Here is a 24,361-nt window from a genome sequence, read left to right on the forward strand (position 1 = left end):
CATAATTTTGCTTTGGAGAAGTAACTTGTTTTATTTCCATACGTTTTGTTTTCATTATTATCTCATTGTGTTAAAGATATTTTCTTGTTTTTTTTTGTTTGTTTTTGGTATAATACATGCCATTGTGTGTGTGATAGTGTGTGTATGTTTGAGTGTAATTGAATGACCCTTCTAGCAAGCGCCTATTTTTTAGCAACAGTTCCAATGGAGCACCCGCAGTCGAGCATTTTTTGACAGTTCGCTCCATAAGAAATACATTGTAGAAAAAAGCAAAAACTGCTCGAATGGAAATACTCCATTACTGATCGTTTCATGTTTCTTTTATTCGATAACTCATGCATTAATGGAATACCTTTTTTTTTGTATATATGTTGTGTGAGTATGACTTGTTGCACATACATATGACGTTTGTCAGTTTTGGTTTTGCGTGATTTTTTGTTTTTTGCTTAAATACAACATAATTCTTTAGCAATACTTGTTTTTTCCGCGGTGGCTTTCAGCAGATTGATACGTTCTACACGACGACGACGAGTTGTTGTATAACTAAGTTTTTTTGTTTGATTTAATTTGTACTGAAACGTAGCAAAAACTGTATAGTTTTTAATCGAGCAAACAAAACGGCAGCCAAACCAAGTCGCAAATCGTTTTTTTACTGTAACGTAAATTGTAGTTTGCGAATATTTACATGATTTGAGCACATCTACGGTTACACATTTATCGAGTAAAGAAATCCACACTGCAACAACTAGAGTAAACTTGAACGAATGAGAAGTAACATCAACTGGTGTGAAAAGGAGGAGAGCAAGCTACACGCGATAGTTGTTGATTTGTTCTGATTAGTCGGGGGAACAATATGATTTTCTCTTTTTCTGCAACACTTTAAGCGGATAATGCGCGCTTGGTCGATTAGTAGTTTGTTTGTTTTTGTTTTGTTTAAGGGAGTAAAATAAGCTACTTTAAGGGGAAGGGTGCTAATATAATAAATATTTAACGTTCTCTCAGTAACAATAAACAGTTGAGTGTCACATTATAGTGTGCAATTTTAGTAATGTATCTTTTTTATTACTTTCAGAATTCCGATTAGTCGAAAGAATTTTGCATTATCTATTATTTTTCGATAGCATATTTGACGAGTTTACTCTGTGGAAAGATTGCCTATTGCTGTTTGTCCTAAGTGATATTGTTTTGTTTTCGTTTTTATTCTGCGGAATAGTCGCCTTGACCGTGTTTTTTTCACAGTCGCACAAGCCAATAAAAGCGCAGACAGCAAACAGATTTGCACAACTTACCGTAAACCGGAACAGATCGAGAAAGGTCAATAAATACGCGTGTTTTTTTTTGTTTTGCTTAGAATAAGGCTGATAGCTCTCTACGCGCGGAGTTCCAAACAGACAGGAAGGTTCTTGTTCTGGGAATTCGTGTGAGTGTTTGTGTGTGTGTGTTTTACATATGCAGAGCAACGTCCCTACCAGGACAATGCCAAACTTGTGTGTCTTTTTGTCTGTGACTTTCTAATTATACACATTTATATTCACTTTGTTAATAGTTGTAACTTCGTTTGTCTGGTTGAATCAATAACATCGGTTGATTATTGTTGTTATTGTTGTTGCTGTTGCTGGGGTCACTAAGGTAATAACTAGTTGCATAATTATCATTGTTAAGATTATCGTAATTATTATTATTATTGACGCTGTCCTCGTGCTGTGCGGAGCTGGCAATGCTTTGCAAACCATGTGATAAAATGCTGCTGCTGATGCTGCTTCTGTTGCTACTGCTGGTGGTTATTGTTGTGGTGGAGGCGACTATCCACGATTCTCGTTATACGTTACCTGAGGTTTGAAAGGAATATGGAATATTATGATTGAAATCAAATTTGAAATGAAAAATTATCCAATTTTGCTACATACCTACAAAAAGCGTTGAAAAGCTACGAAAACCAAAATACTAAAAAAAGAAACCTAGAAATACTATAGCGAACATGCTAGAAATTATTATTTCAAAAAATTACAACTAACAATCACATATTATTTGAAAAATCTCAAGAATCCTAATTCCAATTTATTTTATAATATTTTGATAAATGGCTTTAAGGGGGTATTAGACTATGACAAACAAACTCGCCATTTTACGTGTTTGCCAGTTTGCCAAACTCGTAAACAAAGAAAAATGTATGCAGGCTGACGTTTCTACAAACAAATGCAGGCAAACTGTCATAAAGTGTAAGTTTGTTTGACTTGTCATAAAAAAAAAATTAAGAAATTCTAATGTACATCACCGGGAAAAAATATTTTTCGCTAAAAATAAAATTTTCGTCAATAGGGAGAAGTGGGGCAAGTGTAGAGGGTGACGAGCGGGAATTCCCGGGAAATCGGCTATTTTTGGACCTCTCGATTCCCGGGAAATTTGGTCGAGACTCCCGGGAAATTTTATACTTACAAATATCGACCCAAACTTAAAAATTTAAACAGAAAAACATTTGAAAAATTCAAAATTGTTTAGAATATGGGATATTTGGATGTTCAAGGTTCGATTCTCAAATTTGAATAAACCAATGCTTCTCTAATCTTCTTATTCTAAAAGTGTAAATTTAAACTTAAAAAAAAAATCCAATAACTATAATTGAGAGTAACCAAAAAATGTGGACCCCAAAATTTACCTTGAAACATTCTTAGCAGTAACACACCAGGAATGAAATATTTATTGTTTTTAAAGAAGGAAAACCTTTTCAAGATAAGTTTGATTTCCATATCCTTTATCAAGCATAGAAAAACTCATAATCTTGTTTTTTAATTTTTAGTAAGCCAATTTCGCTGTATCGAGGTAATTTCCTTTTTTGATGTCAATAAGTAATTTTGTATTTATGTTGGGAATAAAAATCATTAATTATTTGTAAAGTTAGTGTCCGCTAATTTTGAACATTTACAGTTGATCTTAAGAAGGAAAAAATCAATGTAAAGTTTTTACTTTGTGTCGTTATTTATCATATTGCAAAAATGCCATATTGCATAAATGGAAAATTATACATTAGTTATATTTTTACTTTCAAAAAATCTAATAATAAGTTCAACAACAAGTTTGTCCAACTTTCGAAAAACCACTCAGTGCGAATGAAGATTCGTAAACATTTTAAACTGCAATTTCGAGTCCAAAAAAGGCTCAAGAAACGATTTTTTGTTTGTAGATTGAGGTAAAAAATTTAAATGAGGAAAAATTTCCTTAAAACAATGAGGTTACTTAAATTTACATATCTTTGGATTAGTATGAATTAATTGTATCTGAATTCATTAAAAAGAAACGTTTTTTTTTTTACTTTTCTTTTTAAGTTATTGACATTATTGGCTAGTTGAAAAAAATCCCGGGTCCCGGGAAATGGCAAAACTCAACTCTCGATTCCCGGGAAATTGAAAATCTCGAGAAACGTCACCCTTTAGGCAAGTGTAACAAGCTAAGGAAATGCCCATAACCCATTCAAAACTTAAAAAATCTGTCGGATTTTATTATAATCATCCTTTTCTAGGCCTTGACTAAGACTTTGTTAAACCAAGTTTTTAAAAAATCCAGTTTTTTAATGTAAAAAATTGATTTTTAAATTTTTGATTTTCCGTACGTTTTACTCAACTAGTGGGGCAAGACGAACAACCCGTTGGGGCAAGAGGAACAATGCATGAAAAAACATGTTAATTTGCTAACAATTGAACTGTTATCACTTAGATACACCAGATTAGAATGCATTTGAAAGGTTTCTTTCATTTTTAGATTAAATAATAATATTTTACGAACAATTTAATCGTTTTTACGAAAAAAAATATTACTTAGATGATAAATAGTAAATTTTCATAATATCACTATATTTTGTATGGACATTTTTTTAACAATTGTTTATCAGTTTTTAAGTACTTTCAAGTATTTATTTCCCAATAAAATACGTTGTTGCAGCAATTCGTATTTTTTCCATACTAAAAATCCATATGGTACACTTGCCCCACCTGAACAAGATTTTTTAAAAGCTCTCAACAAAAATAACCAAAAGTTAAATCATACTTTGTAATGGGTGCGGTGCATGTCATTGGTCTAGGAAAAATAGCATTTTGATAAAATGTGCCTTAAAACGAACCCTAAGGCTTATTTTGTACTTTCCAAATATTAATAAAGAAAACAAAAGTTTTGAAAAAACTTCATTAAATCTAATGCCCCGTGGCGTTTACGTCGTTTTGGCGGTTATGTGGTAGTAGAATCAGCTAATTGCATTGATAGGAACAATTCATCATACTGGAAATAATCAAAATTGTAAAATTACGGCCGTACGAGCGATTGTTCCTCTTGTCCCATATGGTCGTCTTGCCCCACCCTCCCCTACTTAGATATTTTGGAAACTAATGATGGCAAAACAACTGGACAGGTGCACAGTGCATTTTAAAAAACTTTTTTCATTAAAATGTTGAAACCATGGCTCGTAATTTCAATTTCTATACTTTTTTATTTATTTTTTTTACCACATACTTTGTAGAAGACTCCAAATCTCTATCTTTGCATTGACCCCCCAAAAACAGCGTTCTTTTGGAAACTATGTCAAATCACAATATTCAAAGACACCTTTTTTGAATAATCCAACGAGGTTCACCGAGTTGGATAAATACGACGAGTGATGAAAAAATCAAGTTTTGCAACGAGTTCCATACAACATTTTTTGCAGTTCCGAAAAACACACTTTAAACAGAACTATAAGACAAATAATTTAATGTCCATACATTTAGTCAACGAATCGTTAAAATAAAAAAAAATGTTTGAAAGTATTACTTTTCCAAACAAGTGCTGAAAAGTACAACTTTTCAGCATCCGTTTTAGTGCTGAAAAGTAGAACTTTTCTGCATTTGTTTTGAAAAGGGTTACTTTTTGATTCTGTTATTTTTGTAGAGAAAAGTAGGCTGTTTCGTCGTTCGAGAATGACAGGAAAAGTAAGTAGTTTCACAACGGAATTGCAAAAAATTTTGTTGTAAAACTAGTTACTTTTTCTGTCATTCTTGCATGATGAAAAGGCCTACTTTTCTCTACTCATGTCAGTCTTTTCGATACAAAAAATGGGTGACTTAAAACTCCATTCAAAGGGTGATTTTTCGGAATTATTAAAAAATGTTGAATGGAACTTGATGCAAAACTTGATTTTGTCAGAACTTGTCGTATTCATCCAACTCGGTAAACCTCGTTAGATAAATGCACGACTCGTGCTGGAAAAATCATCTTTTTGCAACTTGTTGATGCCAAAGTGATAGGAGCTAACTGTGATGAGTTAGGTATAGCAAGTTTTGTGATAATTTAGCTAGTTTTCGTGCTCATTTACAGTTTTGGACAAAATCCATACAACCGACTTTAAGTATGACCATTCAACTACTGAAAGTCGGTTGAATAATTCATTCTAGAGTTTTTTTTTAACAAAAAAGGTTCAATCAAGGGTTCAATAAACTTTTTTTTTTTGCTCCGTTTTGCAAAGAAAAATGTCGATGTCACCCAGAACATATTGACAACCGGAGAACATTTTTGGAGCAAATGAAATCCAAAGGAGCATCGAGAGAGGGATGCATCGATCTAGGAAGAATATCGAGAAAAAAATCAAAGTATGCATTTTGAAGGGACTGAACAAATCGATAGATGGTTCAATATTGAGATAGCGAACATCGACTACCAGGGAGACAACTGTAGTTCATTCTTCAGGGAAGAACTTTTTCTACTTTGAATAAAATTCCAACTTCAAACTCTTGTTTGTTTATTCTCTATTCTTTTTTCCCTTTTTTAAGAAGGCCAAAATATAGTTTCTTTTTTGTTCTAATTGAAATTAAAGGAAGCAAAATTATAAATAAAGACGGATAATCAATAATTATTCATTCATAAATTTACATACAATCTCTAAACATATAATAGCAAATGAGGGAAAGACAATATATGCAACTGAATAAACTTTACAGTACAAATAGTAGATTTTGTATACAATAACAAATAAAGTCACGTCATTACGTCAGTGAAAATCTACACGCAAAACCGATACATAAAGAAACGTATAAATTTCACACTTATTCTCATGCATATCCTCTCTCTCTCTCTCTCTCTCATTGAGTAAACTCTAGCGGCTAAAGTGTTCGTCAGTCGGTGTAGTTTCGAATTCATGCTAACTTTTCGTCGCGACCGCCGTCGGTGTCTTCTTACCTGACGTCACGAACGGACCCACGTAGTTGCTCGGGAACAGACCGGTCGTTCCGTTCAGCTCACCGCGCCACCATTCCGGCTCGTCCCGACCGAGCACGCTGATGATGTCGTCCTTGTCGAACGACAGCTCGTCATCGTTCAGGGCCTTGTACGGGTAGAGGGCTATTACTTTGTCTGGGGATTGGAGAAAGAAAGTTAAATGTTTGGGCGAAACAACATAACGTGAGGGGGAAACTCTTACCAAGAACCGTTTCCGAGATTTCCACTTTGCTGGCGGACACGGGCGTGTTTCGACCGCTGTTGCGGCCCCCTTGGAGAATTTTGACGTAAGTTGCCGGGAACCAGCCGATCTGCCGTCGCCTTCCTTTGGCCTGGGGAGTGAAAGAAATTTCGGACATTTATATTAGTATTTATATGAATCATACATTTTATCCAGCAAACATTGTGGTCCCCTCGTCATATTTTGTTCAGCCCAGTTAGCGAGCAGCAGTTGGAAACTGGGTTACGTTCTCAGCCCAGTTAACGGACAAGTACTGTAACAAAACCATTAAAGCGATCAGGCCTACTACGTTGTACGGCCGAGACAGATTCCGTGCACGTATAAGATTGCACATAATCAAGGAAGGTTGAGAGCACATACCGTAATGGAATTTTAGGGTGACAGATATATTTTATTTAGTTATGTTATGGCTAGGGTTAGTGAAATTTCACGATTTCGCGGACAGCGTGAAATCCGCGAAATTAGGCTTTTTCCGCGAAATCCCGTGAAATTTTATGTTTGTGTGAAAATGTAACGATTTTTCTCAAAATTATTTATCAAACGGCTCAATTATCTCAAATATTTTTTTTGAATAGCAACTTAATAAATATTTTATCAATACAGACTATTTGATTAAATTTTATTAGATTTCAATAAATAAGCTTGAACATATACACACAGAAAAAAAATCATGGTAATATTACATCTGGAATGGAGTACATCTTTTATGTCAGAAAAATGTGTAATTTTATGTCTGAAAATGAGTAATTTTACCACTTTTCTGCTGTAATGTCGATTTGTCGGTCTAATTTGGGTAACATTACATAATAAAAGAGGTAATATTCAACCTTCCAAAATTATGTATGTATGTGTATGTATGTCAAGTTGATATGAACCATTTAAAGAAATGTTCAGATTTTTTAGTTTTTTTTTAGAAACTAACTAAATTTAGGAATATTTTCATTCGCTGTACAGTCCAGACTCGATTATTCGAGGTTTCCACTATCCGAAGGTTTGTAAGGGACTTCAGATAATCGAATCATGAGCAAATTTTTTCATGCTTTTTTTTCCTTTTTTTGTTTCAAACATCAAATTCGAGTTCTGCGACCCTATTTTAGTTAAGTTTGAACAGTTGATTGCCCATTAAATAATAAAATGCATTTATTCAATATTTCGTCAAATCATTTTTGGCCGCCATTTTGGATTCAAAATTTCTAAATCACTTTAGCGTAGTTAAGGGGTCATACTTAAACTTAATAATCAAAAATTAGACATTTTTCCGAGGCCTTCGAATAATCGAGTCTGGACTGTATTTAAAATTTGACTGCTATTTTATTTGAAAGGTATATTTTTAAAGGACATTGAAAGAATCAAGCTTTGTATTATTTAAAATAATATGAAGAGTATGTTTTAAATTTGCTATCACATTGAAAAAACAATTTTTTTTCTGAGTCCTGTTTAATTTGAACGAAATTTGTATATTTGGGTGGATGATTCCCGAGATAGTTTACAAAATATTACTTTTTTTGTTTTCTTTTCTCATTTAGAATAAAAATTTCGATATTGTTTAAAATTAAAAGATAATTGCAAATTGATTTTGAATTTAGTTTTTGAAAACTGAGCCGAAAACTTTAATGGGCTAAGTTTCACCGAAAATTAAATTTATTTTACTCATGTGACTGGACAAGACTGTTAAATCTTGCTTTGATATGAAATTAGCGAAAACTTTTTAGCTTTATTTGTCAAATATTACAAGAGCAAATCAGTAAACTAGAATACGCGTCACCTACATTTTGTTTCAAAATATAATTAGAGCCTATCCATAAACAAGGTGGATTTTTTTTAATTGGGAGATTTTATTTTGTGTGCCACATTCAAATTAAGTGAAGATTTTTTGAAGTTATTGAAGAATAATATAGAATGAATTCGCAATTCGCAATTTTCAGTGTAAGAACGGGCCTTGACCGATCTTATGCACTAGGTTCCCGACGAACACGCACTGCCCTTACACCTACATCTCACCCTTGCTCTGAGTCAGTACGAGCAGCACGCTAGAACACGCTTTGAGTGTTCGTGCCAGGCATGCACACCTTCTTTTCCGGTTACGCATTTTAACTCGGCCGGGGGTGGTACATTACGTAGGGTTTGATGTAAGTATAAGCGCCTAACCATTTATAGTGTGCTTATCAACTTTCATTAAAGCAAAAACTGTTTTATTTTTAGTCTGAATTCAAAAACTTATTGTTATTTACTTTGTATTGTTTTCTCCTGAAATCTTCCCTATTGTTGAGTCTGTTTATCTGTTGCTATTTCTTTTGTCGCGGTGTTTTGTTACAATTTTTGGTCCTAAAAACGAAGTTGACTTTATAGCTGTCGGCCACCATTGCTAGTACCACCAACCACTAGTGTCTTCCTTTTATCTACAAGGACTTCGCCGCCCTGGGCTCCTAAGTGTATGAAAGTATGGCACGGAGCGACGGCGCCGAATACCCATATTTACACAAAGAATTTTAGAGCGCCCGCCGCGGGATTCGAACCGGCGACCTCTGGATTGTGAGTCCAGTGCGCGGTCCGATTGATCCACACGGGCGGGATTTTTGGTCCTAAGCATGTTATAAAAGTTTACCAAAAGTACAATAGTAATGTTTGTGTTAATCCTTTAATCATTCCATAAATTGAGTAAGGGCTCCAACCTTGCTTAAGAAAAAGGTGAAGTTTCAAAACAATGGACAGTGAAGGAAATATACTATGTAAAGAATCAAAAGTAAAAGAAAGATAGTAATTTATGAAGTAGATAAAGAAATTAACAATAGTTAATAAATAGAGGTAACAAACAAGCTTAGATTGTATTCAAGGCAATTTACAGGGAAGATGAGAAATTATTCAAATAGATAAAAAAAAGAAAAGGCACATGATAAACAAAATTGACATCGCTGCCAAATTAAGGGAAAGCAGACAGTTTTTTACAGCAGAATCAATTGGTAAAATAGAGTGGAAACATCGCTGCCAAATTAAGGGAAGGCAGACAGTTTGTTACAGCAGCATCAATTGGTAAAATAGAGTGGAAAAGCGTTGAGAAATAAGAGAATCAAATAAGTAAAATCGAAATCAAACGGAGGATAGTAAGCAGAAGCCGTTTTAGAAAATCAGTGAAACAAAATAAACAGAAGATAGCTGTTAGCTGAAATGGAATGAAGAGAAACCCCGTTCTGCGATGCTCAGGTACATCCACAGCAGTTGACTCAACATACTGCGAATCAAAACAATACCGTCTACAATCACAAATTACTTCCCTTTCCCACATTGACGCGCCCCTTTCTTCTAGCCGTCTCTACTCTGACCCTCGCTGGTCAAAGGTTTACGAGTCGTTTCCACAGGCCACCAGCTAGGTTACACCTTGTCATCATGATGACTAAACCAAGCCAACGTGGAGGTAAGAAAATAGGACACTTGCAAGGAACCAGAGCCATGCTGTTTTGTCCAAACAGCACTACGGATGTAGTTGGGCTCTTTCCGGGATGTTCCTCGCCTAGGTGTGTCAACCGACGAGTATCATCAGTATCATGCACCCTTGGCCTGCAAGAATAATATAGAATGAAGTATAAAAAGTAGTTTCTAAAGAAAGGATTTTTAGAGCCATTTTAACATTTTTCAAGTTCCGCGAAATCAAATCACTAAGCCTGGTTATGACCTATTTAGAATAATTTAGATAACAGAAAACATCGTGTTTTTGATTATGTTCATACAAAAATGGTACGTAAATATTAGAAAAGCTGTGACTTTTGGATGAATTCTCTGATCGATTTTGGCAAAGTTATAGGTATTCAGAAAAAGTATGAAAATGAAAAAAATTGCCGATTTAAAAAAAAGTACAAAAACTCAAGTCTCCAAACTCAGTAAATTTTAATTTTCATTTTTGTTGGGACAAAATACAGCAACTTTTAAGCCAAAGAGTAGTATGGAAAAAAATTGCCAAGGATCAAATATTACCTTCATTTGAAATGTTAGTTATGATTCCCAAATTTCCAAAATATTTTTTTCGAGAAGATCAAAAAAAATCACAGATGTTTCATTTTTTAACATTGAAACTTTTACCATAAGTAGCTGAGATATTGGCATTAGAAATCTACAACTTTGCCGAAGACACCAAATCGATCAGAAAACTCATTTAAATGTAACAGATTTTCGAATATTTACGTACCATTTTTGTATGAACATCTGCCAAAATTGTATGGCAACATATATGGGTAAAACAATGACACAAAAAGGTTTCAGGCATCTTTGGTCATAGGGAAGGCCCAACAAAGTTTGAACTATGTACTTCAAATAGTTAAAAATCAACTGCACAAGTTTATTCAATGAAGATTTTATTTTTAAGCAAAAAAAAAAAAATAAAAGATAAATTTAATTCGGATGTGGACAAAAACTTTAAATAACATTTTCAATAAACTACCGTACGTACCTATATTAAAAAGTTTTTAAAATTGCAAAACCCTGTTTTTTTATTTTCAAAAATTAGATATTATTTTAAAAAAATAAATCAAGACTTACATTTCAAAAGGGCCAAACATTCAATATTACGCTCTTTTGTCTTGATTCAGAAAATTTAAAATATTGTTTTCGAAAAGTTCGGAAAATTTCACGAATGTTTTATGTTTTAACATTGAAAATCGGACCATTAGTTGCTGAGATATCGACATTAGAAAATGGTGGGTTGTTTGGGTATGACTTAGAAAACTTCAATTTTCCTGTTTCTTTTTAATTTTATAGCAAATTTTGTGAACTTTTCAAAAAAATATTTTTAGGAATGGTCACTATTTTTAAAAATCAAAAAACTGCAAATGTTTCACTAAAATCAAATTTTCGGTGGCTATATCTTTAAAACAGAGCCCTTTATCAAAAAATCTGTGAAATTTTTTTCGATTGGAAATTCAATTTTACATTAAAAAATTACGTCAAATCTGTTTTTGACCAAAATTTCGATTTTTTTTTCCAAAAATCACATTTTTTTTAATTATAACTCGGCGGCAGATTTTTTGACCATGTTTCTCTATGGCTCAAAAGTTGCGGGGTTTTGTGAATGAATGAATGAATGAATAATTCTCATACCCGCCGGCGGCTTGGTCCAGTTCACAGTTATATTGGCGTGGTTTTGTCCCCTAAAACATATCAAAAAATCTCGAAAATCAAAAAATACATATTTTTGGAAATTGAGTTTCTGTGAAAAAAAAGTTGATTAAAAAATCTGCCATTTTTTCCAGTGTACCTATTTTTTTTCTCAATAGTCCTCAACAATACCTGCAACTTTGCCGAAGACATCAAATTGATCAGAAAATTCACTTAAAAGTTACAGCTGTTTGAATATGTACGTACCATTTTTGTATGGACAGCTGCCAAAATTGTATGGAGACTTGTATGGGTGAACCAATGACACAAAGTTTGAGCCAAATCAAAAAATACAAAAAAATAAAAATGGTTGAAACCGGCCGATTTCATAGAGAGTTGCTCTGAACAAGAAATTTGGTAGGAACGAAAATAACCCGGAAAGTCCTTAGCTCCATAAAAGTTGACCCAGTTCCATAAAATTAGATTTCCAAGGTTTAATGCTCTGGAGGAATCCTTACCTGCAGCTCTCCCTCCCACCAGCCGGAGTCAGTCTTCTTGCGGATCATGATGAGCTGGCCACGCGTCAGCGACAGCTGCTCCGAACTGGTCGCCTCGTACGGCGCAATCACCTGCGCCACCTCGCCCTTTTTCCGCAGACTTGGCGTGGCCGAAATGGACATCGACGAGTAGCGGATGCCTTCCTCGTTGGCTTGCGGTGCTATCGGTGGCTGGGTGTTGATCTGGGACACCTCGGAGTCCGCTTCCGCCTGATTCCGGGCGTCCTCCGCGTCCTGGTTCGTCGTCGATTGCTTTCGCTTGGTGGAGTCTTGCTGCGTGTCCTGTTGCGTTGTCGTCGTCGGCTGCTGCTGATCGTAGCTGCTGATTTGCTGATTTCCGTTGATTGCCTCCTGGAAAGAGTGTGGGAGGGGGGAGGAAGGAGGTTTGTAGTAAGATCGGTGGACGCTACGCAATGTGACGTTCATAATTACTTGTTTCTCGGACACTACAACGCTAGGCTCACTACTGGTCTCTAGGGCAGTACTTACAGATTCCTGCTTTTGTACATAGTTCGAGGGGAAGATGCCAGTACGATTGCCAATGTTTCCGGTCCACCAGTCGCCCTCCTTTTTGGAGACGGCGATGACCTCGCCCGTGTCGAACACCAGGTCACCAATCTCCGCCGACTGGTACGCGTAGCAGGCAACGTAGTACTCGACATCCCCGTTGTAAGTCGCTGCAACCAAATTATTGTTAAAATTTGAACCTGACTCAATCATTTCTTTCCGTGACAAACCTCTGCAATGAAACCACAAAACAAACATCAATAACCAACTCCACACACTCTCAAGCTATTCCACCGCCACAAAACTTACTCTTCTTCGCTGGGCGCAGTCGTATAGTCATCGGCGCTGGTCACCGGTTCCTGTGAGTACGCGATCGTTTCCGGTTCTGGCACTGGAGCCGCCACCGCCGCAGCCATTGCGAAGGGTTCTGCCGCTGCCGTCGTTGTTGTCGCCGCCGTCGGTAACACCGTGTTCAGATTGCTGTCGACCTTCTCGACGTACGTCTCCGGGAACCAGCCAGTGTGGCCGTTGATCTCGCCCGCCAGCCAGCCCGGTTCGGCGTTCTGCTCCAGGGGGACCTGTGGGAGGAAGAGAATTTCAAAATTGAAAATACATGTTTTCCGAAAAAAAAGTTCTAAGATATAAAAATTATAAAATTCCAAAAAATTATAGCATTCCAAAATTAGAAAAAAATCAAAAAAATTCCAAAAATTAATTCTAAATCCTAAATCTTAAATTTAAAAATTTCAGAAGATCTAAAATTCCAAATATTCCATTTTTTTAAATTTTAGAAAATCTGAAAATTACAAAATTTAATAACAATCCAAAAAATTCACAAAATTCCCTCGTTCTAAAAATTCTAAGAGTTCCAAAAAATCCACAAATTCTGCAAATTACAAAAAATCTGAAAATTCCAAAAAATGCAACAAATCCAAAAAAATTGTTGAAAAAATTATAAAAATTCCAAAAATTATAGAAAAGCCAAAAATCTTAGAAAAAATTTAAAAAACTGTATTCTAAAGCCTAAGTCTAAAATCCAAAAATTATAAGAATTACAAAAACTATAGAAACACCAAAAATCCTAAAAATTAAAAAATTCGAAGATTCTGAATAGATCCAAATATTCAAAAAAAAAAATCAAATTTCCAACAATTCCAGAAATTTGAAAAAAAAATCCAAGAGAATTCCAAAACATACAAAATTTCCAGAAAAAAACTACAAAATCTAAGCAATCTAAAAAATTCTAAAAATTAAAAAAATTCGAAAAATTCCACAAATTTAAAAAAAAAATCCCAAAATTCAAAAAAATCTTAAGACTACAAAGACACAAATTTTGACACAAAGACACAAATTTTGAAAAATTAAAAAAAAACAAAAATTCTAAAATTTTCCGAGCTTTTAAAATTCTAAAGCTTTAAAAATTAGAAAAATCTTAAGTATCTCAAAATTCTATAACATCTAAAAATTCCAAAAATTTCAAAAATTAAAAAAAATATAAAATGTCCAAAATTTCCAACAATTCCAAAAATTAAAAAAAAAATTCAAGCCTCCAAGATTTTCAAAAAATCTAAAAAAGCTTAACAATCCAAAAATTCTAAAATTTCCATAAGTTAAAAAAATCCAAAAAATCTTGAAACTCCAAAAGTTCAAAACAATCAGAAAATCAATCAAAATTCCAAAATTAAAAAAGAAACCTTCAATTCTACAAATTACAAAAAAAAATCAAACAGGCACAAGATCTAAAAATTCTAAAATCTCTAAAACTTTTAAATATTCCAAAAATCCTGAAAAAATTACACAAATTCAAAAAAATCCAAAAAATAAAAAAAACCGAGACACAAAATTAAAAAATTCTAAAAAGTGTATAACCTCTAAAACTTCTAAATATTTCGAAAAAAATATACAAATTTCAAATATTGAAAAACATTCAAAAAATTTAAAAAATCAAAAAGAGTTATAAAAAAACGCGAAAAATCCAAAAATACAAGTTCAAAAGTTCCATAAATTAAAAAAAAAATCGAAAAAAATCCAAAAATTCTAAAAAGTCTATAGATTCTTAAGACTCTATGAATTCTAAAAACGTCAAAAATTACAAAATAAAAAAAACTTAAATAAAAAAAACGGAAAAACCCAAAAATTCCAAAATTAAAAAAAATCCAAAAATTCCGAAAATTCCGAAAATTTCAAAAATTATAAAAAATCGAAAGTTTGCAAAAATTCTAAAAATGAAATAAAAAAAAATCCAAAAATTCAAAAATTAAAAAAAGATTAAAAATTTGAACATTTTAGAAAAATAAAATCTAAAAACGCTCAAAAATTCTGAAAAAGTAATTAATATTATTATTACAAAAAATAGTTAAATTAATTTTATTGCTGCTATAAAAAATCAAAAATCTTCAGAAATCTGAAATAATGGTATTCTTCAATTTCAAAATTCTAATTATTTTTGTTAAAAATTCTAAATTTTAAAATTCTGATGGTTATAAAGTTAATTATTTTCAAGATTCAAAGAAAAATCAATATTTAAAAATTCCTCAATTTCTACCACCCTTACGTTCTTAAATCTTGAAATTCTAAAATTAGGAATTAAATATGAAAAATTCGCAATTCGCAATTTTCAGTGTAAGAACGGGCCTTGACCGATCTTATGCACTAGGTTCCCGACGAACACGCACTGCCCTTACACCTACATCTCACCCTTGCTCTGAGTCAGTACGAGCAGCACGCTAGAACACGCTTTGAGTGTTCGTGCCAGGCATGCACACCTTCTTTTCCGGTTACGCATTTTAACTCGGCCGGGGGTGGTACATTAAGTAGGGTTTGATGTAAGTATAAGCGCCTAACCATTCATTGTGTGCCTATCAACTTTCATTAAAGCAAAAACTGTTTTATTTTTAGTTTGAATTCAAAAACTTATTGTGATTTACTGTATATTGTTTTCTCCTGAAATCTTCCTTATTGTTGAGTCGTGTTTATCTGTTGCTATTTCTTCTGTCGCGGTGTTTTGTTACAATATTTTGGTCCTAAGCATTTTATAAAAGTTTTTCAAAAGTACAATAGTAATATTTGTGTTTATTCTTTGATCATTCCAAAAATTGAGTAAGGGCTCGAACCTCATTTGTTTGAAGAAAAGGGTGAAGATTGAAACCAATGGACCGTGAAAGAAATAAACTATTTGAAGAATCAATAGTAAAAGAAAGATAGTAATTGATGAAGTAGATAAAGAAATTAACAACAAAATAAATCGCTGCCAAATTAAGGGAAAACAGACAGTTTGTTGCAGCAGCATCAATAAGTAAATAGAGTGGAAAAACGTTGAGAAATAAGAGAATCAAGAAAATAACAGAATATAGATGGTAGATAGAGAGGCTGGATCCTATTAGAGAACGGACATCCCAAACCAAAAGCACCAATCGAAGCACGAGAACTGTCAAACGGAGGTACCAATCGAGCAAAAGACAAAGGATTTTGCTCGATAGGCACCTCCGTCTGACAGCTCCCGTGCCTCGATCGGCACTTCAGGCTTGAGATGTCCGTTCTCCAATAAGCTCCAGGCTCTCTAATGGTAGATAAAAACGGAAAGAAGAGAAACCCCGTTGTGCGATGTTTCAGGTACATCCACAGCAGTTGACTCAACATACTGCGAATCAAAACAATACCGTCTACAATCACAAATTACTTCCCTTTTCCACATTGTTGCGCCCCTTTCTTTTAGCCGTCTCGACTCTGACCCGCGGTGGTCAAAGATTTACGATCCGTTTCCACAGGCCACCAGCTAGGTCATCATGAAAACCAAGCCAACGTGGAGGTAAGAAAATAGGACACTCGCAAGGAACCAGAGCTATACTGTTCTGATCAAGATAATTCGGATGATCTAACAGAACTACGGATGTAGTTAGTTACGCTCCTTCCAGGATGTTCCTTACGTGGACGTCAACCGAAGAGCACGCAACAAGGTCAGTGCCATTGCATGCTCTTAGGTATCAATCCTTGGCCTGCAATTAGGAATTAAATATGAAAAATAAAAATAAAATCAGTTATTTTTAAAATTTAAAATATCATATAAATTAAAAATACAAAAAATCAAACCAATTCAATTAACAAAATCTAATACTGTCGACTCTCTGGTTGTCAATATCCAAGGGACCGCCGAGGAAGAGAATCATCAGTTTACAGAACGATGCAAAATGAAGACTCGATTGAATTTTTTTTTTTTTTTAAGGGAGAAAATCATGGCAACGTCCATCAAACAAAAACAAACTAATGTCAAACACCCTTAAAAGCTTCTTTTCGCCAAGAAAAATGTCTATGCAAGCCATGAGAAAGTGAAATTATTGACAACCGGAAGAGATTTTTAAAGCAAACAGAATCCAAGGGACCGTCGAGGAAGAGATCCTTCAAGCAAGGGAAAATATCGAGGAATGAAGATAATTGAAGCAGATTGAAGGGACTGAAGAATTCATCGATAGATGGAGAATTATTGATATCGAGAAGATCGACAGCCAGAGAGTCGACTGTATTTCTAAAGTTCAAAACCACAAAAAAAAACAATACAGACAATAAAATTCTAAGGTTTCAAAATAATCAGATTAAAAAAAATCTTCGCCATCAAGCAGCTCACCATAATGATATCGCCCGGCTGGAACGTAATTTCGTCCGCGTTGCGCGCGCTAAACTCGTAAATGGCCCGGTACTTGACGAAGCCGGGCGGCGTCTCGACCGTATCGTTCGGAAGCATCGACGTCGTTGTTTCCGTTTGCGCTGGCGCCACCGGTTCGTTGTTGACCGGCCACGAGTTGGACGTGTCCCAGGCGCTCGTGTACGACTCGTTCTTGCGGTTGTTCTTCATCTCGAGGATCTACAAAGAGGTGAGTTGGGGGTTGTTGTCTACACAGTTAAGGTGAGACCTGAGACTTGCCTGTATTCGCTGCATGTCGTACTCGTGGTACAGCTTCTCGCAAGAATCAATCAAATCGGTCAGCTGAGACTTGAGCTCAACCAGATGCTTGCTGTTGAGTTCGATGTCTGTGGTTTTGTTCTCAATCTGCTGCTTAGTGTTTTCGAGCTTGTCCTTCAATTGCTGAATAATGATCTAAAATCAAGAAGATAGTATCATCGGTTCTATATCAATGCGTTTCCCCCTTAAGATTTACCTGTTTGTTCGAGAACTGTAACTGGGCCTCGGTCTCTCCGGTCTTGCTCTTGGCGTCCATCTTGGACTTTTCCTGGCTCAACTGCACCAGCCGCTGGTTCTGCTCCTTAACCTTCGACTTGAGCTGCGCCATATCGTTCATCTGGGTGTCCCGCGTAGTCCTCATTCCGTCAATAGTGGTCTTGACGTTCGTCACCCCAACGCGCGTGTCGCAAATCTTCTGCGACAGCTCCTTGATCTTCTCGTTGAACGTGCTCAACTCCACGCTCAGCGTCTGGTTCTGTGCCTTCAACTTCAGCACGTTCTCCTGCTCGCGCTGACGCTGCTGCTGCATCTCGGCGATCTTTTGCGCTTCCCACTCAAGCTGACGTTGCTTCTCCAATTCCCTGAGAAATGTTCAAAGTTTAATCAAACAACAGTCCAGCCAGAAATCCCCAAATCCTCACTTTCTAGCCAGTTCCTTCTTCTCGAGCTCGCGCTTGCGCTGCTCCTCGCGTTCTTGCTCCAGTTCACGCTGCCGCTGCTGTTCGCGCTCCAGCTCCTGCTGCTTCTTCAGCTCGGCCTCCAGTTTGGCCTTGCGGATCTTTTCCTGCTCCTCGCGCTCCTTGCGGTCGCGTTCCTCCTGTTGGCACGAGAACGAATGATTGCTAGGTTGAATAACACTGCATTTTGCCGTCTTACCTGTTCCTTCTTCTGGATGTCCATCAGGGCCTTGCGCCGGCGGTCCAGTTCGGCCTGGCCCTTGTCGTAGTTTTCCTTGCGCTTGTCCTCGAACGAAGCTGTGTGGGAAATTGAAAGATTAGTTTTACCGAAACTCTTGATTTTTTCATGATGTTGTAAAAAAAAAGAGTTTTTTTCTACACTGGGGTGACAAGAAAAATTGTTTTGTTTTTTTTTAATCTTAACAGATAACCCCTGGCTCGGTTCTTTAGGTAAAAATAAGTAAATGCGCCAACTTTAGCCAAATTAGTTCAGGTTTAAGGGTCGCTATTGATCGGTAAAGGTTGGGTAGTAAAAGTCGCTACAAACGATCCGAGTTTAAAGAAGACGTTTTTGTATGGAAAGATTATTTTCATCAGCTTTAACGATCTATAACGACCCTTAAACTACAACAGATGTGGTTCAAAATTGGCACAGTTACTTATTTTTGCCGAAGGAATCGAGTCAGAAGGCATCCCTGATGTCGTTTCTTTTCATTGTCTCCGTAATAGAGGTGGGCAAAATCGCTCTTTGTTTTGGAGCCGCTCATTTGTGTTTGCTCATTAAAAAGTGCGGCTCTTTTGTACCTTTCACTCTTTTTCAAAAATTTGGATAAAAAGGGTTTTTTCAAGAATGGTGTGTTTTTTTTATTTGACTTGTATAAATTATCCCAAAAAAAGAGAAACCGAGAAAATGCGCTCGAAAACCATAGGTCCTGGCGGTCTCTACGTCAAGATTTCTACCTAAACCTAAACGTTTGTATAATTGAATAGCAACCAAACTTAAATCTAAGATTTTGGAGAAATTTGGGTATCATTTTAAGAAATTGCGTTTATTTCTGCCAAAATTGAACAAATGCTAATATTTGGAGAACATATTCTTTAAATTTTGTTCTAGATTCATACAAAGTACTTGAAATAATACACCGTGGGACATTTTTTAAATGAATATTGAAATGTATGAAATAGCGTTTTAAGTTATTGAAAACAAATTTAAGGCTACAGTTTGTTGGAAATTCTATGAGTTATATTTGAATACATAAAAATAGACACAAAAGTGAACCAGCTCTTTGAGCGGCTCGCTCTTTTTTAGCCCACCTCTACTCGTTATAAACGTTTTATTTTGATAGATAATTTCGAAATTTGTCTAATTTTTTCATGATTGCAATCACAATTTTTTTTAAAATTTTTTTTTTGAATATTTTGCGATTTTGATGACACTTTATCATCGATTTCTAAAGTTTAAACCAAGCCATTTTGCATGGAGGCCATTATTAAACAACGTAGACAATTTTGTGAGTAGAAAGGAGAGGTGGTGGAGCATTTACGATTGTCAAATCAATAACAAAGCGAAAAAATCGAAGGGCTATTGGATGCAAAAATCTATTTCAAGAAATTAATTTTGACTTTACAGTATTTATATTTTGAAAATTTTGAAAGGTTAGCTCTACAAATATTTTTAAGTTAATTTTATTTTTAAATTACATTGAAAAGTATTTTATATTGAAGATCCCCTTGTCATTTTCCGGTCAGCCCAGTTAGCGAGCAGCATTTGGAAACTGTGGCATTCTCTCAGTCCAAAAAAGGGTACACGTGGTTTTTGGATGGGCCCATAATTGGTTTCTCCATTATAATTTAGGCACTATCCATACAAAAGTGCTATGAAAATGTTCGAAAATCTGTATCTCAAAAAAGGATTTTGTGATTTGCTGTCTTCGACAGAGTTGTAAGTGATGATCAAGACTGTACAGCAAAAAATCTTAAAAAAACAACTTTTTTATTACACGGTTTATCTCACACACTACGTTAGTGACTTTGATACCCGGGGTGACTTTGATAGGTTTGCGATTTTTCCGCAAAATGAAAAGTACAATTAAAATACTTAAGGAATAGTTTAGTATCATACTGACCGTGGTAGAGAAGTGTTCAAAGTACCTCAAGAAGAATTTTTCATAAAATTTTTAAAGGTTTAAAAAGTTAGTTAACTATATAGAGCAATTCCAGCTCAAATCAGGTATTTTTCTGGTACTTTTGTACCCGACCCTATCCGATTTCAATGAAACTTTGTAGACATGTTATCCTAGACCTATATAAGCCATTTTTGTGTATATGGAGCCAGTAGTACTCGAAAATAACATTTGAGAAGGGCGTAAGGTATTTAAATATTTTTGTATTTTGTAATTTAAAAATTACTGTATCTCGAAGCCGTTGCGTCGTATCAAAAAGTGGTCAAAGACAAACTTGTAGGAAATTGGACGGGCTTTCTGAAAAAAATACACTGAAACAAAAATACACGCCACTTCTATGAGATTTTTTGATTTTTAAGTCTAAAACTTAAATTTAAAGGTGATGTCACGATTTTTTTTTCGTTCAAAATTTTTGAGAAATTAGCCTAAAATGTTACCAAAAGACTGACGAAAAATGCAGGATGGTATGTCTCTCCTAAAAAATACAAAAATCATTTACTGAAACTGTTTTTTTGAAAAGTGCTCTAAACGTCAAAATTTTCAAAAATCGGTAGTGGCAATCGATTCTCCAGACAATTTTACATAAAAGTCTTCATATTGACCATGGTCCTAAGTCCAATCCTTGGGAAGATACAGCGGTTTTAAAAATAAAAATGTTGAAAAAACGGGTTTTTTGGTGGTTTTTCGCAATTTCTATATGACAGACTTGGTTTTTCAGTCTCGTGAATATTTTTAACGGAAAGCTCGTCCAATTTCCCATAAGTTTGTCTTTGACAGCATTTCAATTGGATGTAAGGGCTTACAGATAAAAGCTTAACTTCATTGCTAATAACTAAAAATAGAATATTTTTTTCAGTGTGGTAGAAACCTGGATAGTAAATTTGCTTACGTAAATATAAAAACGAGTCAAATCAAAAAGCTGTCAAAGACAAACTTATGGGAAATTGGACGAGCTTTCCGTTAAAAATATTCACGAGACTGAAAAGCCAAGTCTGTCATATAGAAATTGCGAAAAACCACCAAAAAACCTGTTTTTTCAACATTTTTATTTTTAAAACCGCTGTATCTTCCCAAGGATTGGACTTAGGACCATGGTCAATATGAAAATTTTAATGTAAAATTGTCTGGAGAATCGATTGCCACTACCGGTTTTTGAAAATTTTGACGTTTAGAGCACTTTTCAAAAAAACAGTTTCAGTAAATGATTTTTGTATTTTTTTAGGAGAGACATACCATCCTGCATTTTTCGTCAGTCTTTTGGTAACATTTTAGGCTAATTTCTCAAAAATTTTGAACGAAAAAAAATCGTGACATCACCTTTAAATTTATGTTTTAGACTTAAAAATCAAAAAATCTCATAGAAGTGGCGTGTATTTTTGTTTCAGTGTATTTTTTTCAGAAAGCTCGTCCAATTTCCTACAAGTTTGTCTTTGACCACTTTTTGATACGACGCAACGGCTTCGAGATACAGTAATTTTTAAATTACAAAATACAAAAAATATTTAAAACACTTACCCCTTCTCAAATGTTATTTTCGAGTACTACTGGCTCCATATACACAAAAATGGCTTATATAGGTCTAGGATAACATGTCTACAAAGTTTCATTGAAATCGGAGAGGGTCGGGTACAAAAGTACCAGAAAAATACCTGATTTGAGCTGGAATTGCTCTATAGTTAAAAAAAATGTTGATGGAAGTCATTACTTTAAACTTTTCAAAGTGTAATAATTTTCTCAATGAACATGATTTTGAATCGGAAAACGGAATGCATTTTCGGATTCTTTAGACAATTTTCCACTAGGAGAAGGTAACATAAGCTTGTAAATAATAATAATTATGTGTTTTTGAAACACAATTTTAAAAAATCATCAAAGTCACCTTATTGAGATATGTTATGTAAAATTGTCCGAGGAATTCGATAAAAATATTGTCAGACACAAGCAAAACCGTATTTCACGTTTTCATACGACCTTTTTATATATAAGGCTAGATTTGTGAAACTCCAAACTATTTTTCTGTGAAAGCCAAGTCAATCATTTGCGAACTGAAGTTGGTTGAAATAGCGCGGAGTTAAGGAGGTATTAAACTATGACAAACAAACTCGTACTTTTTGACAGCAAACGCGATTACGGTAAACTCGAAAACAAAGCAAAATGTATGTTTGTAAATGTTACTGTGTTTTTGTCATAGTCTAATGTATCCTTTATATTTTTTTGAAAAATTTGTTTTTTGCTAAATTCGACGAAAATTGCAATTTTTTGGACCACCCTTACACGGCGTAGGTCACCCTAATACACACAAAAAAACGGGTCTAATTATTCCGGCCAGAGAACCTTTTTGAGTCCGATCGGACAACTTTTTTTTTGGAATCATGCTGTTTTCGTGGGAAATTGCTGCATATTTTTCTTGATTTTTTATTATTTGCAAGGATCAACAATCTTAAAAAATAAATTGTAAGGAATTTTCTCAGCCATTAAACAATATATTAATCGAGATGGTCGAGAATAAAGACTAACTTAAAAAAAATTGTTTATATTCTAGAATGGTTAAAACTCGAAAACTACTTATCTTTTACAATTTCAAGTTTACACTCAAAAAATAGTTTCGGAAATTACACCAAAAATATAAGATAAATTTTAATTTTTCAAAAAAATAATCAAACTTAAACGGAGAAATAAATAAAAGAAAAACAGTACTCACACATCGGCAACCCGGACAGCGGATCCAGTGGCTCGGCCGGCACAGCGTGCACATTGGGCGCACCGCCCTGCGACGAAACCGACCCGTGGCGCGAACCAACGACCGATCCGTGGCGTGACGTTGCCTTGCGGAACGAGGGTGGAATCAGCTCGGGGGGCAGCACCGCCGGCACCTTTTCGCCCTGCAGCGCCAAATCGCACAGATACATGGCCAGCACGAACTCTTCGCAGCCGAGCCGCCCGTCGGAGTCCATGTCGGCGAGGGCCCAAATCTGGGCGAGGTTGGCCTGGGGCAGCTTGGTTTGGACCATGATGTTGCGCGCCTGCGGCCCGGTCAGGAAGCCGGACCGGTTGCGGTCGGTCGTGTTGAACAGCTGGGTGTACTTCAGCTTGGCCGGTCCCTTGATGGCCCATTCGGATTGGCTGTGGAGGAATACAAGATAATTGCATTATGATTGTTGTAAACGTCCAAGAGGGGACGAAGGTACTCACGGAGATTCAATGGATGGTGCCCGCTCGGAGATGGACATGGTGCGTTGCGGAGTTCCGGTTCCCGAGGGGGGCGTCGGGGGAGCTGGAACGGCTGCAGTCGCCATTGGAACAGCTCCCGGAAGTCCTCCGATGAGTGGTTGCATAGAACCGATCGGTGGAATTCCGGCCACGAGTGGAGGACTGGCGATTCCTCCGATGGGGTCGATCAGCGGTTGCACGGATTGAACCGGAGGCATTCCGAAGCCCGCAATTAGTGGTGCTTGCGCGGGCACTTGCTGCATCATCGCAGGCTGCGGAACGGTGCCCATCGGTTGAACGAGAGGTTGCATCGGAATCAACGGCGCTGCTGCCGGCTGACTTGCGGCGGCTGCAGCAATCAACGGTTGAGGAGGCATGGCCGGTCTCATTGGCGGAACGATGGCGTGCGGAATCATGGCCGGCTGGGGCGGGATGGCCGGTGGAATGTGAGAGATGGTTCCGGCAAGCGACTTGAGTGGATCCAGCGGGCTCAGTCCGGTTGTGGGGGTCAGTGTGGGCGTTCCACCGACGGCCGTCAGCGACGCAATCAGCGTCGGTGGCAATGTCTTTGGGACCTCGAACCCGCGCAGCTTCAGGTTGATCAGCTTGCATGCGATGCTGAATTCACCGAGCGTCATCTTGCCGTCGGAGTCCGTGTCGGCGAGGGCCCTAACAAGTATAATTGATGACATTTTTATGTTTGATTG

The 24,361-nt window shown here is 36.0% G+C and overlaps 1 protein-coding gene across 3 annotated transcripts; it reads right to left on the reverse strand.

Annotated features, from left to right (window-relative positions):
- Positions 1–1,224: 1,224 nt before the first annotated feature.
- LOC120431828 (intersectin-1) lies at positions 1,225–24,361 on the reverse strand. Of its 3 annotated transcripts, XM_052708936.1 has the most exons (13): positions 23,637–24,361; positions 23,146–23,567; positions 18,461–18,558; positions 18,226–18,401; positions 17,781–18,165; positions 17,546–17,719; positions 17,249–17,485; positions 12,937–13,205; positions 12,553–12,859; positions 12,082–12,471; positions 6,440–6,569; positions 6,199–6,372; positions 1,225–1,829 (listed from the first exon to the last, which is right to left on the reverse strand). In XM_052708936.1, exons 1-13 carry the CDS (start codon positions 24,344–24,346, stop codon positions 1,819–1,821), a joined length of 3,483 nt encoding a protein of 1,160 aa, XP_052564896.1. In that variant the 5' UTR covers positions 24,347–24,361; the 3' UTR covers positions 1,225–1,818. The 3 variants fall into 3 exon arrangements, with proteins under 3 accessions (XP_052564896.1, XP_052564897.1, XP_052564895.1); XM_052708937.1 differs by lacking the exon at positions 1,225–1,829 and having other exon boundaries at positions 5,846–6,372; positions 12,610–12,859; XM_052708935.1 differs by lacking the exon at positions 1,225–1,829 and having other exon boundaries at positions 5,846–6,372.

The sequence above is a fragment of the Culex pipiens genome, chromosome 2 (assembly GCF_016801865.2).
Source record: "Culex pipiens pallens isolate TS chromosome 2, TS_CPP_V2, whole genome shotgun sequence".
Classification (NCBI taxonomy): domain Eukaryota; kingdom Metazoa; phylum Arthropoda; class Insecta; order Diptera; family Culicidae; genus Culex; species Culex pipiens.